The following is a 20,421-nucleotide window of genomic DNA, read 5'->3' as shown; positions in this document are numbered from 1 at the left end:
GGCAAAGGCATCAATATAGAGTTTACAGGAAAAAAAAAGAGGCCTTCAAAGAAAAGAATACGCTCCCTACAGTCAAACATGGCAGTTCCCTGATGTGTTGGGGTTGCTTTGCTGCCTCTGGCCATGTGCATGGCATTATGAAGTCTGAAGCAAGGCCGGATTAAGGGTGGTGGGGGCCCCTGGGAGCAAACTGGTGGGGGCCCTTCCAACAATGTTTTTGGAGGTATATAATGGCAATCTTGGCGATCTCCCCTAGTGAAGGCAGTTGTGTCTCACTGACACAGCTGTCATCCTAGACCCCTATGTGTGTTGCGGGTGGCCATGGGACACTGCGCATTGCACACAGAGACAGTCAGCGACTCAGCTGAGTTGAGTCGCTGACTGTCGAAAACAGGTGGGGGCCCTGGGGCACGTGCACGTGCGTTTTTTTTTTTAATTTTTCCACATTTGGAAATTTTTTTCAGCTTCGCAGTGCATGGCATGTTAAAATAAATAACATTACGGGAAAGTAACATTTGTTACGTACAAAATAAGTCCTCACACAGGTCTGTACACGTAAAAATTTAAAAGTTATGGATTTTTGAAGTTGGAAAGCGAGAAATGAGCGGAAAAACCCTGTGTCCTTAAGGGGATAATAGACCCCAAAGTTATATTATATGACAACCCAATTGGAGAATACTATTTCCAAGGGACTGAGGGTGGGTAGGCACAAACAACTCCAGTCCTACAATCATCCAATTGATGAAGACTTAGATTAAGTTGCATAACACAATCCAGATGGATCATCAATATGTCTTTTTAATTTATAGGGTTACATAGTTTATATGGTTAAAAAAAGACTCATGTTCATCAAGTTCAACCAAGGAAGGGAAGTTATTGGATGAGGAAGGGAAACAATTCTGTATAAAATAACAGCCAGTGTTATTTAGGTGTAAAAAGGCATCTAGACCCTTCTTGAAGCTCTCTTATGTCCCTACTGTGATTAGTGTCTGAGGCAGGCTATTCCACAGATTGACAGTTCTCACAGAAAAGAAGCCCTGTCACCTCTGGTGATTAAACCTTGTTTTCTACAGCCCTCCCTCGTCTTTTGATTTTATTTAACCTGGGACAACTTTTCACCATATTTTTTGTATGGACCATTCATATATTTATATAAATGAATCAGGTCCCCTCTTGGTTGACTCTTTTCAAGACTAAATAAATCTAGTTGTCTAATCTTTCCTCATAACTGAGACCTTCCTTACCCCTCTTACTTTTTGTGGCTCTTTGTTGTACCATCTGCAGTTCCAGGGCATCCTTTTTATGTTTTTTTTGTCCAAAATGATAATTTATGGGTGCTATTTAGAAAAAGGGTGTGTAAAATGCCTAATGTATGGCCAGTTTAAATCTTTTAAATGAATTTCCAATACTGTAAAATTATGTAGAAATTAGGTCTGCGGTGGGCTCGTAACATAATACAACTGCACATACTCGCCCTCAATCCTCCTCCACTCATGTAGCACTTGGCAATGTTTCTTCTGACAACAGGGCAAAATGAGAGAAGAATGCTCATCAAATTAGTGGTTGTAGCGGTAATCTGCCGTTGCCTCCTCTAGTGTTTCCTTCTGGTGTCAGCCTCAGCCTCCTCTAATGTCTACTTGTGGTATGGGGGGCAAGGCAGTGACTTGCAGCAGGGGGCGGAACCTATGCTGCAAGGGAGATAGGGGATAGAGAAAAAATACATACAGTTTTATTAGATGACTTGCCCCTAACAGGACACCCCCTTTAGCATGATTTTAAGGTGTCAGAAATCCAGTATCTAATATATAAAGCTGTATGTATATATGTGTGTATGTATATATGTCACTGAAAGAGACTGCCGCCGACAGGCATACAGTCACTGAAAGAGACTGCCACCGACAGGCAGACAGTCACTAAGAGAGACAGTCTGAGAGAGTCTATAGATACATATAAAATATTTTTTGCTATCCCATTCTATTTTGTTGTAGCTAAGAGCAGTTACCATCTTGCGCAATGTAATGCTAGTAATGAGATAAAGTTGTGATAAAAAATCTAAGTTGCCTTCTTGCATATGGTCACGTAACTACCATGGCATTCGTACGTAGTCTTGGTAGAGAAATATTACATTTTGTATATTATTTTCTTTATAGGTGATCTTCTAAATGGGTCAACATAAATTGTAAATAAAATATAGGTTCAAGAGCTCGAAAATGCAAATAAAAAATGGAAAGATTCATGTATATGATTTGCTATTTTTTTTTTCTTTTGCTTCTGGCAGATTTCCCTTCAGGAACATCATATTAAATCTGAGGGCGAGGCATGAGAGAACAGTATTCAACGCCTCAAACATAAGAGAAGGAATACAATTACTCACATCATTAAATAAAATGAGCCATTATTTACATCATGCCCCAGGGAAACAATTCAATGATAATATAGTGAGACAACATTTCCTTTTGCATTGCCATGTCGAGAGCTGTATCCGAGGGCTTGCAATGGGTTCACCCACTCAAAATTAGGAAAACAATGTTGCAATGGTAATGATATGCTAAATGCAAAAAATATAGAACTGTCCTAGTCGTGTTCACAAGGAGCATGTCTATGTGGGTAAAGTCTAAAAGTGGGCAGTTTCCATGGCCACCGATTAGATTAACGCTATCATTTTTGACTGGTTATGGAATCTTTTTGACTACCTAGGGGCGAACGTGTCACATATGCACTGAACTACTAAAGTGCACCCTTTACCTTGCTCAAAAAAGTGGAATCTTATTTTACAGCCTAAGGGTACATTCATACGTCTGTATGCCCCTGGCCGCATATACCTCCCCACAGATGGGCGTGTGAATGAGCACTAAATTAAAGGTGCATGTTATGACCCCTATTTAAGTAGTAAAAGCAATCAAGGGAATACCAGCACTACTGCAGTAGGTTCCTCCTGTCCAACAATGCTCTTCCCACTTAGGCAACGGATCATGCGTTGTAGGTGCTCTGCTCCAGGTACACACATGCAGCATCCATTCATCAATATAGAAGATAGTGAAGCGGCACTCACCAGAGCGTGTTCAATCTTTTATTTAGCAGAGTGGCAACACGGACAAACATCAGACTGCGACAGGCCATTTCGCGCCAAACAGGCGCTTTCTCAAGCCTACCTTGAGAAAGCGCCTATTTCAGTGGTGTTACTGCAGTGATGTCCTCCTCCAGATTAGAAACAAGCAGATCAGTCAATATGGCACAACAAGACAACAAGGCTATTTGGAAAGCGGGTGGAACTTGCTGATATATGGGGTGTAGGAATGAATGGAATGGCTACTTGCCCAATCATGGCTACCACAGTACCATGTTAGCCAAGAAAAGAATTAAAAGAAAATAAGAATTATTCCGTGATGTAAATACTTTTGTGTAAAAATTACAAAAGTACTTAAGGAATGATAGCTTTTTTAGCTGAACAGAAAAATGATATTTGCTTTAAGCTTTCAAGACACAAAGGACCTCTTAGTCCGGCAGGCTTCATTTGTAACTTTTCTGGTTATCTAATAAAGGTATCATTCCTTAAGTACTTTTGTAATTTTTACACAAAAGTAATAAACATTAAAGAATATTTTTTTACCCCTTTAGAGATGAACGGAATATACATATATATGTGTACTATGACTTTTAGCCTGTATGTGTGGTTTTCTCTTTGGAGTAATGAGGATCTACCCTATTACTTTTGCATTGGCCCCACCAATGTGATAAAACCACCTTGAAGAATATTGCTTTGTATGTGGAAGTCTTAGGCTACTTTCACACTAAACGTATGCTCGCCAAGCCGTAGCCAGGCGATCATACAGCATTGGGCTGAAGAGAAGCAAAGCACGGCTCCCAGCTCTAAACATGGAGCACTTTTTCCCAGTGCATGGTACAGTGGTTCAGGTCAGTGGCGTAACTAGAAGAGGCAGGGCCCCATAGCAGACTTCTGAAGGGGAGCCCCTGTCGGCTTAAAAATATACATATATTACATTCCAATATACATAAAAATACAGTTCATCACTCATACATACACATTTATACACAGTTACACACATATAGAGCATATGCACCTCACATATACACACCTACCGTGCCATATACAAACATACAGCTTACATACACACATAATGTACTGTATTTATACACACCATACACCATATACACATACAGCATATACACATCACAGATACACACACATAAACAATATATATACCAGAATGTGCAGCGTAATATGTATATAATGGTGCACATTCTTCATTCTTTAGTGTCAGGTCGGATGACGGGGCCCCCTGACACTGTGGGCGCCATAGCGGCTGCTATGGCTGCTACCGCTGTAGTTACGCCCCTGGTTCAGGTCCAAATCTGGTTCAGAATTTTTTTTTCCAATTGTCCTGTAAATATGCATGTAACCCTCTTCAGTTAAGTTTTGGATGACATCATCAACCAGCTGGCATTTTAAGAGATTTATCCAATGAGAATCAGAAAAAAATTTGATCTATGAATCAACTACCGTATTTTTCGGACTATAAGGCGCACCATCCATAAATTCCTTTTTAAACGTCCAGGTTCATATATAAGGCGCACCGGATTATAAGGTGCACCTTATTATAAGGATGAATGACCAGCAGGTGGCAGACCTATGCGCTGTTAAAGGCAGCTGTTGTCTGTAAGTATGGTTCATATATAAGGTGCACTGAACTATAAGGCGCAACTTTGATTTCTGAGAAAATCAAAGGATTTTATGTGCTCCTTATAGTCTGAAAAATACAGTAATAGATTCACTTATCTGTAGACACAGCAGAAACTGTATTTGAAGCTGATTTGGAGACCAAGAACATGTTCTGCATAGATCACCATTTATCAGTCTTTTCCCAGTGAAAATATTTAGAGTTTTTATTTTTCAGTGGGGTTATTTTTTTGCATATGGGCACAGTGTAAAATTTTAATTGTATAAATTACACTGTAAAAATAACGAAGATATGACATATTAGGCAATTTATAGCAAAAACTGAAAAAACGGCTTATAAATATACGGGGCTTTTAATCTTGCTTCTACAGATGTTCTGTACAGCAGATGCCTAATAAATGTTCTTGTTTTTCCCCTACCTAAAATATAATGGTTTTTATAAAACTTTTCCTGAAACGTCACAGCTCCTCCGCTACTATCTTGTTTTTTTCCCCCTCATAATACATTACCGTCATAACAAGAGCTTTTATTTTCTTTTTATATGATGGAACAGACTTACTAAAAATGTTACAACCAGCGCTGTGATGTGACAATAGCACAAGGCGAGGAAGTCCTACTGATTTAGTACACTTTGATTATTTCCAGTGTGCACTAAGAAGTAATTGGCTACAATAACAGCTTGTACAACCCTTTGTCATTGCTCGTTGGCTCTCCTCAATTCTCACGGGCCCAGGCTGGCATGTTATTTCCCGTTACATTTGTATTTTAGAGATGACGCCAATATTCTGAAAATAAAAATGGCTGCATGAACTTATCTCAGTGTGGAAGGTCCGTCTCTTTCATATATGAAATTATTTATGCACAGTATAATGAAATATACCATAAGTAAATCCATCCACATTGATATCAAGCCTTTACTATGTTTAGCTGTAAATATTCAAAACAATGTTCGTGACATATGAAAATAAGGTCCATTTGTCACCAATTTACCAGTAAACTATCAGGATAAATTCCAAAGTCATTGGGGCACATATACTTACCTGTCCCGTTGCTTTACTTACCCCAAGGTGCGTTGTCCGATGATTGGATTGGGAACTGCCGCGATTCACTAAGATCGTGCGTCCAATTTCCTGCATGTGTCGCTTCCCCGCTCAGGTCCGCCGGAGTTCACCACATTCTTCCCGGTGCATGTAAGTGCATGGCTTGCGACAGAATTTTGAATGTTAAATCCTGCGTGTTGTCGGAATCCGTCAGATTGTCCGTCGGCCCGCCCCTCGATTTTTGTTGCATGAAAGTTGGCGCGCCAAAATTCGATTGCGCGCGCCACAATCTGCTTTTAAATGCGCCGTGATGTTTGTGTGACGTTAGTGCGGTCCACGGAGCCTTAGTACATAAGCCCCATTGTCTCATTATAACCCCTTTACTTGGGGTCTACCACATCCCCAAGTATTATAATCTGTTGGCTTTATGTTGTTGAAAAATGGACTGTGATTTCCAACTTAATTGTAGTATTGGTGCAGGCATCATCCTCTGTCTGTAAGATGCATCTGAGGATGCCCTGATTTTGTCTTTATGTTTTACTTGACATTCCTAGTGTGAACAATGTTTATGTGTGCAGTCTGAATTGGGATTCGTTTCACTACATCCATCTCCTTTGCAACTCTGCTCTGGTCCACCAATAGTTAAACTGTTGTGACTGACAGAGCTCTGATCCAATCATGTGGCTGCACATAAATATCCTGCTTAAAGTAAGTTCACTGCTGTACAAAGTTTATCTTGACTTGCTCTGCACCTAGTTAGAGAGACTTCGTTTACTGCTATTCCAATCTTGGCTCCCTCAGACTAATCTTTGGCTTATGCGATTCTGTTCTTCTTGGCTATCTCTGTTGTGACCCAACTTATTGACTATCCACAAACTGTTTGTGTTTGTTTGTCTTGTTACTTGATTGCACTTTGGCACAGGAAGGGAATGCCTTCTAGTTGTCCTGCATCGTATAGGGTGCAACATTTCCTGGCCACAACTTCCCCTAACAATAACACCAAAAGTAGATATATGAGTGGCACTGTCCATAAAACTTCTCACCAAAAAACTTTAGGGGATATATGACAACAGTCCATAGATGTAACATAGGGTTATAGATTAGTTTGGCTGTGCTCTATTCTTAACTAACAAGCATGGTATAATATCCAAGAAGAAATAGAATTAATGGCACTCACTGCTTTTCTTTATCTTCAAAAGGTTTATTCAAAAATACATACTCACATTGCAAGAAACACGATAAAAGGGAGGGAGGGTGGTGAATATTCCATGTGTGGTCTGACCAGTGATTTGTATAAGGGCAAAACTATGTCTTTATCACGAGAATCTATTCCTCTCTTGATATATCCCATAATTTTATTTGCTTTAGCAGCAGCCGCCTGGCTCTGGTCACTTAAATTAAGTTTACCATCCACCAATACCCCCAAGTCTTTTTCAGCTCCAGTTTTACCAAGTAATTAACTGTTTAGAACATAATTGTACTTTTTGTTTCCATTGCCCAAGTGCATAACTTTACATTTATCTACATTAAACCTCATCAACCCCATTTCTCAGCCCATTCCTCAAGCTTCCACAAATCCCTCTGTAATGCTAAACTATCGACCTCAGTATTAATTACTTTACACAGCTTAGTATCATCTGCAAATATTGAAACTTGACTGTGTAAACCCTCTATGAGGTCATTTATAAAGAATATTAAAAAGTAGCCCCAATACTGTAGCACTCCACTGGTAATGTCAACCCAATCTGAGAATGTGCTATTAATGACGACACTTACTGTCTATCACTAAGCCAATTGCCGTACTTACCCAAATACACAGATTACCCAGCGCTGCACAGAGGTAGCCACATCAGTCCCTGTCCCATGGGGCTCACTATCTAATCAACCTGCCAGTATGTTTTTTTGGACTGTGTGAGGACCCGGAGGAAACCCATGCAAACACAGAAAGAACATACAAACTCTTGCAGAAGTTGACCTGGGTGGGACTTGAACCCAGTGCTGCAAGGCTGTAATGCTAAACATTGAGCCACCGTGCTGCCCATATAATCAAATTTTGTTTTCTAAGACAATCTCAACTAGATAAAGAACAACATCCTAATAATGTGGTAAGTAAATCAGCCCTAATCTTCTAACAATAATCTGTGGGACATGTTACTTTTTTCTAAGCTGCAAACTCATTAACACAACATAAGATGCTGTCTACAGCAGTCAGTATTCTGTCAATGGAGTTCAGACAAACACTGTCCTATTGGCTTAGTAACGGTACCTTAAATACAATATATTTATTATGAAGGTCAGTCCTCTGCAGGAATATGGGCTCTTTGCCTCAGACATGATGCACTTATACGGTCTAAGACAGCATGCCCAAAGCTTAAATAGATCTCACAAAAAGGTTTTTTTGTTACAACAATCTTGTAAGAGCTTAGCGGTCGCACATCAATTGCAACTGGATATACTGGTCACTATACAGGTCACACACCAGAAGCCAATCCAAGTGCTCTTGTGCAGCAAGGACTAGGTATCTTAAAAACCAGGCACGATAGTCACATTAAAAAGCGCCTTCACTGTCGTCATATTCACAGGTTGCACATGGGCAGTACTGCATGTCCAGCTGCAGTTACCAACAGAGGCAGGTACATCTTGGGTGAACATTTTGTCTTGTCACCAGGGTCAGAATGTTTTTCTGGCTCTATATGTCACCAGTGGGGCAGATTTACTTACCCGGTGCTGTCGCGATACTGCGGTGCGTTGTCCGCCAAGGATTTGGGTCCGGCGCGATTCACGTAGCTCGTGCGCCCAAGTTCCTGCATCCGTCGCTTCTGCCCCGAGGTCCACCGGAGTTCACTTGCTTCTTCCTGGTGCATAATCCTTGATATTGCGACACAAATCCTTTTTTAAATTCCGCTGTTTGTCCGAATCCGTCGGGTTGTCTGACGGCTTAGCCCCCGATTACTGCGAGCTGGCGCCGATGCGCCAAAATCCGATCACGTGCACCAAAATCCCGGGGCAATTTGCCGCAAAACGGAAATCGCCAGGAAACCCGACGACAATGCGTCCGACGGACCCTTAGTAAATGAGCCCCACTATGTTATCCATGGGGGACTGACACCTGGAGACCACACTGGTCAGCAGTTCTGAGGGCCTTCAGATGCTAGAACCTACATTGTGCATAGATCTGGAAGCAGAAGATTCTGTCCATCTTGTAGAAGCTGTGCCAGAGATCTGCAGCTCAGCTCTAATTCAAGTAACTAGGAGCTAAACTGCAATACCTACATTGCTATATGATGGACATGGTCTTCTGGGCAAATTATATGTGTCTGCGAGACCACTTACAAAAATGTTTACATAAATTTACCCAATATATCAGGTAATATTAGTACAATGGCAGGTGCAGCTATAATTCTTCAAAGAATATTAATGTTTCACTCTTAGTTCGGTGGCTCTACAGGGCAAAACTTGGAAATCGGTATTTTTGAAGCATGTTACTAATGGCTACAGTAGCATGTCTGAGAAGATTATATATATACACATTTCTCTACTTTTTTACTAAAATTTGCAACTATGAAACAAAAAAAAAAGCACAAGAATAATGAACAATACCTTGTCAGTGATAGGTGAAAAACACCATTTGTTGAAAGACAACGAAAAGGTATTTTATTGATATAATTTCTAGAAGCCCATGTGCTCAAGTAAAACCAGAGGTACTACATTGACAAGGAGGATTAATCTTTTCCAAGGGTTGGTCAGTTCCATTCATAAGCGAGATTCTGAGTACTTCATTTTGTATGCCTTCCTGACATGAATTGTTAGTGACATTGTCATCGGTCAGCACCTGTCGGGAAGGTTCTGCTGGTTGCATCGCTGCACACCAAGCCTTATTTTAACACTGACCCATGACAAGTTGGTACTCTCTATGCCAAAAGCACTGATGCATTTGACAGACAGTTACTGTGACTCCTGTCAACCACAGCATTTAACTCAGTTTAGGCACTTGAGGACATTACTACCATGCTTGTCCTTTGTGCTCTGATTTATTGTATACCAAGCACATGTAAACATGTCTTCTCAGGAGCTGGAGCTTTAGCAAAGACAATCAGCTTGGAAAGAGTTACAGGCCGGGGGGAAAGATCTACACACTCACAATATGTACGTCAGAGCCTACAAAACATTCCCTCGTCTACGCACAATCTCATACGCACTACACAGAGACTCTTATTTTAGCTGTTCAATGCAGAACTCTGTCACCCTCATTTGCTGCCTTTGTCTCTTCACTTTGTGACAGCTGAAAGATCTGCCTTCAATAGTGTTACCTCCCTTGTCTTCATAGACCCAGTAATATACAACCGCCTCTAATACATCACAAAGCTTTTATCCACGTATGATGTGGACACATGAGGAGAATGAAATGCCATATTATGGGGTGTCTACAAATACAAAGAAGAAAGAAATGAAATGCAATTTGGCTGTCTGGGAGATCAGTCTAATTGAAAGACGTTTTTGATTAAAACTTTAATGTAATAATTTGTAACCTGGAAAATATTTTACACTTCATCACTCATGATTAAGTCCCATCATCTTAGTACATCACTGTCATTTGGCATCACTTGTAAGACCTCCCTCACACAGACCTTCAGGTAATGGTGTCTCTGCAGTGGGGGGTACGGTAGATGTACCTAGGCATTAGTATCTGAGGGGTTTAAAGACACAAAAATCTATACAAAATCAGATACAAAATCTTATATTACAAAAAGAGGCTGAATCAGATCATTTATTTTACATGTAATGCATTCCAGCATTCTTCAAAATGTCCTCCACAGGGTGCCAATATATAACTTGTGGCCTCAGAAATGGCAAATCCGTCTCTGGCCATTAATTGTCAATTGGTGGAAATGTGGCACCTGCCATGATGGTATCTATTCTGTGGATAAAATATCCAAACAGTCCAGTTGTCTGGAAAAAAAATAATGTATGACGGGGAATCTGTAAAAATAATAAACATCTTATACTCAACTCTCTCCATGCTCCTGCTCACGCATGGCAGTGCCCATCGTTGCCAGTTTCTGTTTGTATTGTACAGCAAGTGTTGCCATCCCGACCACGGCTGCGCACCTGCTACAGCAGGAGCTTCAGGCAGTAGCAGTCACATCTCTGTGGTCAGGATCACACGGCTGGCCTCTGTATACAGAAAGAAAACAGCAGTGATGGCGAACGGGAGTGCAGAAAGTGGTGAATATAAAAGGTTTCTTATATATACAAATATATATAAATATATTACTCCTGGCAACACTATCTACAACAACTCTAACCCTATCTAAAAAATTCTGGAAGTGATGGCATTGCCCATTCAGTCCTGATCATCCAGTTTAGGATTTCATAAAGAGACAGAAGTATATGAGCTCCACAGAAGATCTATGGTTTGTTATTATAAATGTTTAGAACAACCTCTCTAGGGAGTTCATCCATAAAAAATTGTGTGTACCTAAAATAAATAATATTGTATTTTAAGGAAAAAGGATTGATTTGATCTAGTTTTCTTTTTGTTCATTCATTTGCCTATGAAAGAAAATTCTCAAATTTCAATCTACTAGTGATGTTAACATAATAAAGATAATTTTTGCCCCCCTTACCTTACTTTTATTGCTGTTTTAGCTCCTGTCACTCAGTGATGATCAGTGTTAAATTCTAATCAGACACTTCATGATCCCTCTAGTTCTGTGAGCTGAAAATGTGGTTAGATTATCAGGGCTCAGGTCTATATACACTTTTATTTATTTAGCCTCTGAACATTCTACTAGAATCTGACACTTGGAAAGATAAATGAGACAGATCAGAGATGAGATGATGAGATCCACGAGAAGCATATTACACATGACATTCTTCGCTCTGCTATCACATTGTCATTACATACTGTGTACTGTGAGATCTGCTATATACCTCCCTCCCTCTAACCTGGATAAAGATCTTATTCGCCTGTGTTGTTCGCGAACGAACCGGCTCTTTTACACATACGATGTAAGCCGGCTCCCGTAAGCACGCCCCTTACCGCCTCACCACGCCCCCTTTAACCCAATACAATTGGGTTAAGAGTGGGGTAACTGGCTGGACTGCAGCTCCCTATTATACATTTAATAGGGAGTCGTTCAGGAGTCAGTACAGAAGCTCTTCTTAGTGAGCAGAGCCTAATGAGCCAGCTTATGCTGTTGTATGCCGGCAGGAAGTCAGGATGTGTTAGAGATTGGGTCGTTCACGAACGAGTCGGCTCTAAAAGCCGCTTCTTGTTCGTGAATAACATGAGTCGACTCCCCTCAGTAAGCCAATGGCTCACTTAAACCCGCCCCTAACCGGCTCACAACCCCTCCTTTAACCCGATACAATCGGGTTAAAAGTGGAGTGGTGTAATTAACAGACCTGCGGCACCCTATCATATATTTAATAGGGAGCTGTTCAGAAGCCAGAAGAGCAGGCTCTTCTTAGTGAGCGAAGCCTAATGAGCCAGCTCACTAAAAAGAGCCATAATTCCCATCACTAGCCTGTAGCTTTTAGCATTACTCTCCGAGAGCTGTGCTATTGTTTGCCGACAGGAAGTCAGTATGTGTGTGTGTGAGCTCCTCTTGGAATGCAAGGGTGGGAGCTAGAGGCAGAGAGGAGTAGTGATGGTAATTATGGCTCTGTATTCATTAGATAGGTCCATCTTTGTGTCTAATAATATGTACTGTGGCTTGATATAAGAAATATGACTTCTTGTTTTACAGCTGATAACTTCATCCACTATGTACTGCCTGGCTATTATGAATGATATACTGTACCCTGGTGGGCAGGCATCTATTTTATATATGTCAATTAGATGAGATCATATCGAGGGATTGTTCCTGCTCTGTAATCATATCCTATGTTGTATAAAAACTAAATGAGTGTATTATGGACACAGTACAGTTATTTGTAGCCAGGAATGTGGTCCCCATTGCTATTTTGCTTAAAAGAATATCATGGACACTAGAACCTGCAGATTGGTCGGATCAAACATACAGTAACACAGGAAGGTTGTGAGTGCTTAATTTTTCCATACATTTATCTTTTATTACACACGACATGATTTTACATATACTGTATTTTGGATATTGATCAAAGTATGTCACTTTCATAATGGGTATGTAACTTTTTTTGATAAGAGAACAAAATAAAATATTACATAAAATCTGCAACCAAAAAGTAATTAAATCAGAGGAGTTTCTGCATAGGAATTTCCATATCACAAAAACTGTATTGTAGCTTAAAGCACTTTCATTGTACTTATTTATTTTGTATAGGAACAGTGTTACATAGTAACATAGTTTATATGGTTGAAAAAAGACACTTGTCCATCAAGTTCAACCATGGATTTGATAACCATTAATGTTATTTAAATGTAAAAAGGCATCTAGACCCTTCTTGAAGCTCTCTGCTGTCCCTGCTGTGACCAGCGCCTGAGGCAGGCTATTCCACAGATTGACAGTTCTCATAGTAAAAAACCCTGTTGCCCCAGTGCTACCTTGTTTCTTTTAATTTTATTTAACCTGGAACAACTTTCCACCATATTTTTTGTATGGACCATTCATATATTTATATAAATTCATCATAATTCCTCCTAGTTGTTTTAATCTTTCCTCATAAGGGATATGGAGACCCTCCATATCCCTTATCATTTTATGTTGCTCTTCATTGCCTCTTCACACACTCTCCAGCTTAAGGGCATCCTTTTTATGAACTGGATGGCATATTCCAGGTAAGGCCTGTAATATTTTGGTCTAACTGTGCCCTGAAGGTGGTCTTTGTGTACTGGCTGCAGCAATAGTGTGCTATACATAAATGCGGTTGTTGTAGCCAATCACAGACTTCTCAGGTTTCATGGAATACTGTAGCAAAAAGTTGGGACCATTGGAACATCAGCGCTGAAGCAGACTTCATATGTGAGAATTGGTTATTTTTGGTTTTATCACATTACCTACTGTTTAATACATATTTCCTTTAAAAAATATCTTTTAGTTTTTTATTTACATTTCAGTTTTTTACACCGCTCCTTCCAATAGCCACTTTTGTTTTTCCATTAACAGAGCCATATGAGGGCTTAATTTCTTACATTCTATATAGTGTATAGGAAACAGGAAAAATATGCTGATACAGGAATACCTTTATACATTTTCACATTTTCACAGGAATACTGTTAAAACTTTTTTTTGAACCTTAGGGTTTTGATAAATGAGTTAAATGCCCTATATGATCGCACCTTTACTGATCACCAATTGTAGAGGTGATTCATAGTTTTGGGAATACAAACCACTTTAACTATTTAGTGACAGCTAGGCTGCAAAATATTGCAAGCAAATAGCTTTGGATTTTAACTGTATCTCCATAATTAGATTCAATTTGTAGCGCTACAAAATGTCTCCCCCTGGCCTAAAAAACCTTAGCTTTTGTATGAAGGTGAATGATGACTCTCACAAACACATACTATAAATGAATGTAATGTACTCTCTCAACCTTTCCCTTTCCCCATACCATAGGAAGGTTCTATTACTTTAGCAATTTGCATACAAATTAAGCTGTTTAGCATGCAAATCAACCCAGGTAGTTTGTTAAACAGTCTAACCAAAATGCTCCACATCAGCGCTCTCTGCCCATAAGAAACACAGTGTTGCTCCAGACACAATTTAGATGCTGAGCAGCTTTATTATCAGCAGCTTTCCAAAGGTAACAGCGAGGAGAGAAGTGATTATTCTATGGCGGTAAATTATATCTGCAGTAAAGTGAGCTAAATATTCATGCCTTGTATATGCAACGAAGAAAATGTTGACAATCAGTTCAGGACCTTTAATTTCTAGAGGAAGCAACTGAAGTTCAAGTGCATTCGTTTCCATCAGTCTTCATCAGTTCAGCTAAGTGAGTGGGCAATATACTAAGAAAACTGATGACAATTATGCACATATGTTGTTTTCTTAGGACAATTTCAGTTTGCTTAGGGTCTGTTTGTACTGACAATTTTTAAAACTTTAGTTTAAATTTTAGTCTAACTTTTACAATTTCCCAATATCTTTTCTAGATCTTTGTTTGTTGTCACTCTATAAAATCTGGTCTCTGGTCATGTGATGTTACACAAGTGCACAGCTTGTTATATCACAGAGAGTAATCCCAGCTGTGTGTTACAAGCCGTGCATCTGTGTGACATCACATGACCAGGGACCGTTTTTTATCAATGGGAAGTAAACAATGAAGCTTTCTGTTGAAAGACAATAAGAAGAGATCTGGAAAATTATAAGGAATTGATGCAGAAAGTATATTGGATAACTGTATATCTTTTCATTACACAAACAACATCAATAATTTGCTGAAAGTGGACAACCCCCAAATTTACAGGATTTGAGATAATAATGTGATTGGTGGGGGTCTGACTTCTGATCACTAGAACAGACCCTTGGAGTTCACTCATTAAGTGAAGCTGCAGTTCTGACACTATGGGAATGCCAGGCATAGCCTAGTGCTGCATTCTGCAATTTCTGACATTCCAATAATATTAAATGGGGCGCGCAGGATACATACTTGACCGGCATCTTCATTCAATTAGTGAGAACAGGATCCCTGTTCCTTTAAAATTGGGCATACTTTCTTGTAATCGATGGGGATTCAGCTTTGTCTCATCTCTTCGTCTACCAAATCTGATCTTTTTTTTTTTAAATGTTGTAATCCCATTGCAATCCAAAACCAATCCAGGTGGTCCCCTACTTATTATCTTATTATATAACCAAAATCTATTAGAGAGAGTGTCAGTTATAGCTTTAGTTACATTACAAGAAAGCCCAATAACAGAAATACAAAAATACAGGAATAATTAATAGGAAGAAAATAGACCAGTTGTACTGTCAGAAATGAATAGAATCTTTACATCAGAAACGTATTGCATCAGAATCCTGCAGAGACACTTAGGCCCGTTCCACACTTGCGAGTTTGATGCGATGAACTCGCATCACACCCGCAACGCATGCTGCCGGGAACGCACGGCCCGAACGCTGCACCATGGGAGTGAACTCAGCATGTCAGTTCACACCAGCGGTGCAGCGTTCGGGCCGTGCGTTCCCGGCAGCATGCTTTGCGAGTGTGATGCAAGTTCATCGCATCACACTCGCAAGTGTGGAACGGGCCTTAGTGGTGGCGAGAGAATATGAGGGAGGATTGAGGGAAATTTACTTAAAGGGGTATTCCCATTTCGGCAAATTAATGTTAATGTTTTTATTATAAACAGTTATACAATTTTCCAATACACTTTCTGTATCAATTCCCCATGGTTTTCTAGATCTCTGCTTGCTGTTGTTCTATAGAAAGCTTACTTTCAGCGGACAGAAATCTGACCATGGTCACACATGTGCACAGCTTGTTATAACCCAAAGCTCTGATATAACATAACGAGCCGCACCCCTGACCATGGTCAGATTCCTGTCCACTGGAAGTAAACATAGAAGCTTTTTATAGAAAGACAGCAAGCAGAGATCTAGAAAACTGCGAGGAATGTATACAAAAAGTATATTGAAAAATTGTACAACTTTTTATAATACAAACACTAAAATTAATTTGCTGAAATGGAAATACCCCTTTAACTGATATAAAATACCGCAAGACCCATTACATGCCTGGTGCCCTACTCTAACTCACAGCCTTCTGACAAGCAGATGTTACAGTTTGCTCAGTAATACAGAAAATGGGCCTACAGAAACTGACAGGCTGTCCACATCCACAGCTAAGTACCGTTCTATGTATTCTCCGGGGAGCACTGCAAACTTCCATGATGTTAAGTGCTAAGTTTACTGAGCATGGGTATGAACAATCACTATTTGTCAGTGCCATGAGGCCGTAATATTCATACTCCCACCATGAATGTATAGTTAAAAAGGACTATATAGCACACTAGGGCACATCTACTAAGGGTTTTGTGACAGTTTACAATATTTTATTAGTTTATTATAGGTATATAAAGTGTCTGCACCACAAATGTGTTGCACGTGCACTAGGCATCATGCGACACAAATAAGGGGGCGCTCCGTTGCTCAGTTGGACCGTGTGGCAGATTAAACATGCAAAGTCTGTCGCACCCCCCTATGTTAAAGGTGCACCACAAAAAAGTTGGTTCTCTCTGTCAGGCCAGTGCAGGGAAGCGCCAATTTCATGATTTTTGGTGCACAATCTTAATGAATCTATCGCACCGAGCATTATACACAAGCAGAGCACTTTAAGTGCAGTTTCCTATATTCATAGTAAATGTGCCCCATAATACAACACACAGGACACTCGGCACGTTGTCTTCCTCATAACACTCTCCATATGGTCATTATTTCTTAACATGAAATTATTTATTGGAGAGGTCATTGCAAGTTGCTAGAAGTTCTTCCATAAAATGGAGGCACAATACTTGGTTACAAGCTGGTAAATGGCTGGCTGGGACCTAGAGGTAGATACTGGTGGTGATGGTATTTTTAAGCTTGTCCTCTCCTGCACAAATTCTTATTGTGGCATCCAAAATGAACTAGCCACAGTTCCCAGCCGTGGGGTGTGGATCTACTCAGACACGAAACTGTTGTGGTTACTCTCTTTTTAGTATCTGAAGTGGGGCTAAACCGAATAACTCTGAGCTCTTCTCAGGTAGTGCCCTCATGCAATAAACGTGCCACTCTTGCTAAAATTCTCCTCTCACTCACAGCTTCACTACCTCACTGTGTTATTCTGACATGAGTATATGTTATAGTCCCATGATTGGAAAAGTGCAGCAGAGCGCCTGGTAGGCAGCATTGATGGAACATATTAAATCCATATTTATTGCCAACGTAACAACCTTTATTAAATGAGCAATGTGCCTCCAAATTGAGCACATGGTCCCAGGGGTACTTGTAAAGCAAACAGCATCAAAGATCCCTCTTTAATTTGATTGGATTTGCCCTATCAGCAGAAACTGGGCCAGTTTTAAGCAACCTAACAGGAAAGCTTCACAGTTTAAGTCTGTTGGGATTTAGTGTGCTTATTCCAAGAAGGGCTGAGCTCATTATATTTTAAGCTTTGAGTGACGTGATCTCAAAGGTTAACAAAAAAAAAAATATATATATCTGTATTGAAAGAAAAGACAGAAAGAGGCCACCAATGACCAGACTTACATTATCTTCAAAATAGTAGGCTCATAAGTAATAAAACAGCAAAATAACGAGTGATGCATGTGATTACGGCCTTTCGTGACTACATGACACTTTTACATTGCATCTGATACACAGTGGTTGCAGTCCTTTGTAAATGCAGAGATTATGTGAAGCACTTTAGTCACCATTGGAATTAAAAGCCAACCCCATGGTGAGACCTGAGAGCACTGGAAATCAAGCACAATAAAACTGATGGATTAAATATTGTCAAATTGATAAAAAATAAAACTGATAAATATAGTATATGGAAAAAACTTTATCAAGTCTAAAAAGTGTACCAACCTTACCTCACATATGTCTTTTAAGTGCTTGATGTAGTGGCGCTCTGTGCTCATGATTTCATTGATGACATTGGCTCTCATCTGATCCCGGTTTTGCAATGTCCTGCCAATACATAGGCAGTCGGAAGTTGGGTCGAGATGCCCATTCTGTACTTCGCTGGTACCTTCTTCCACGCCATCTTCTTGGTTGACCCAGAGCTTCAAAGAAAAATAAGTGCATCATAAGAATAGAAAGAAGAATGGATGTCAAGCTGTCACGTAAACAGGACTGGATTACAGTCTGAGGTCTCATGCATATGGTTTTAGGATGCCTGTTATTTGTTGTTTCCATGGCTAGCATGTATTTCTATGGGCTCATACAAATGGTCTTGGTTGCCATGAACCTAAGTCACAAAACTCAGTTCCTAATCCAGAGACACATTGGTGACACATGACACACATGAGGCCTGTCTCTGTTTGTGGATGTACAGTGTCACAGCTCAAAGTTTATGAATGAGACCTTACCATAGCCATTTTTAATGGAATAACTGACCATAAAAATTTCACAATCATGTCTACCTCCACATAAATGTACATGTCTATCAGACTAAGAGCTCTTTTTATACCCTGCAGAAATTTCATGAAAATATTTGACTTATTTTCCTTGGTCCTATCTGTCTCATATTACAGTAATATCTTACTGTAAGATGTCTGGGTTCCCCCATCGTTGTGATCTTCAGTAGGGCAAAAAATTAAGCTCTTTTGAACGATTTGTTACAGACTGTAGAAGTATTGGAAAAACTAGCCCTACTTTTAGGCAGTCCAGGACGTAGAAGTCCCCCTCACTCAATTGAATCCATTTTGACATTGTTTGACACATCTTTATTTGTGATTGTTAATGAAAATCAGAAATATATACAAAGAGGAACATCCATCATACGGGGGCGCCTATACAGTATCAGGAGCCTTCAGACTTCTTATGTATCCTGCGACCGGCGCACTGTTGCCAGCAACTATTCAGGCCTTAGCGGTAGCATAATGATAGTGAATGTGCAGACAAAGAGGGACGCTACATGGTCACTGGTAGAATCTCCTTTCACACCTCTCCACTCAGAAAACTGGCATACAAGCCCTGCTGGATTATCTGCTAGATAAGTGAGGTGTAAATGGGGCCTTATGGACATATGTTAGGAGGGGAAAATCTTTATCCTAAAGCTGAAATAGGTTATTGGAGACAGACTGCAAAAAAGTTTAAAATATTGGTCTATGTATTAGGGTTATGGAATATGTATGATATGGAGTGCAACTCTAGACATTGTTTTGTAAAAGATCATAGATGCCCCTTTAAAACCTACTAGATTCACAACTTAAGTAATTCTATGAACCATATTCTTCCCACTACATAATGAGCCATTTCTTTCATTCTTCCTCACTTCACAAGCTCTGCTGCATCTTCTGCTATCAATTCAAAAGCCTGGTTGGCTGGAACACTCTTAATAGGGAATCGTGAATATTCAGTAGTCTTAGTATAAGGAGGGAACAATTGATCCTTTTCTCTAAAAACAAGGCCAGACCAATTTTCAATGCACATTCCTGCCAAACCCACTTATAGTGTACAATAGCCCACTAGTGCAATGCCAAACCACAGGGCCAGAGGTCAAGCAACTTCAAGCTGAGGGTTAGAAATCCATCCTTCAAGACAGCAAAGATGTTTTTTGTATTTTATTGTAACTTACAAGTTACTGCACAACATGTACATATCTGGAAGGATATATAAAGCTTCATATTACAGAGAGAAGGGCCTCGTGGTGTCAACATTGGGTTGCAAGTTACAGCACTATTGGCTATATAATAGATGAACTGTCTCTGGTATTCCAGTAGGGATGCAGGTTTCCACATTTTATATGATCCTTTAAGAAACAATGGATTAGAACATCAGCTTTATTTGAACATAAAAAGAACTGAATTTTACATTTGTTCTTTAAAGGGAAACAGTCAACTGCAATTTACTGAATAAACCAATACCAGTATGTTGGTTTCTTTCATGACCCATTGTGGTGGCATCATCCAGAAAATTAACTAGTAAATTTGTTGTACAAAGTCAAGGAGGTGGAGATTTTAACACTGAAGAAAGCCCCCTTCACTGTATTTGATGGCCCTGCATTCAAAAACATCACTAACCAGATCTCCTGAAGTCTTAAGCACGATGTCCA

The 20,421-nt window shown here is 39.8% G+C and overlaps 1 protein-coding gene across 2 annotated transcripts in view; it reads right to left on the bottom strand.

Moving 5' to 3' along the window:
- The window catches only part of ARHGEF9 (Cdc42 guanine nucleotide exchange factor 9), a 277,721-nt gene that overhangs the window by 64,389 nt on the left and 192,911 nt on the right, over positions 1-20,421 (bottom strand). For both annotated transcript variants that reach the window (XM_072123413.1, XM_072123414.1), the window contains one exon: positions 18,236-18,427. In XM_072123413.1, coding sequence (XP_071979514.1) covers positions 18,236-18,427 — 192 coding nt within the window. The remainder of the gene's footprint in view (positions 1-18,235; positions 18,428-20,421) is intronic.

Source organism: Engystomops pustulosus, chromosome 9, assembly GCF_040894005.1.
Source record: "Engystomops pustulosus chromosome 9, aEngPut4.maternal, whole genome shotgun sequence".
Lineage (NCBI taxonomy): Eukaryota > Metazoa > Chordata > Amphibia > Anura > Leptodactylidae > Engystomops > Engystomops pustulosus.
This window is presented reverse-complemented; position numbering and strand designations above follow the sequence as displayed.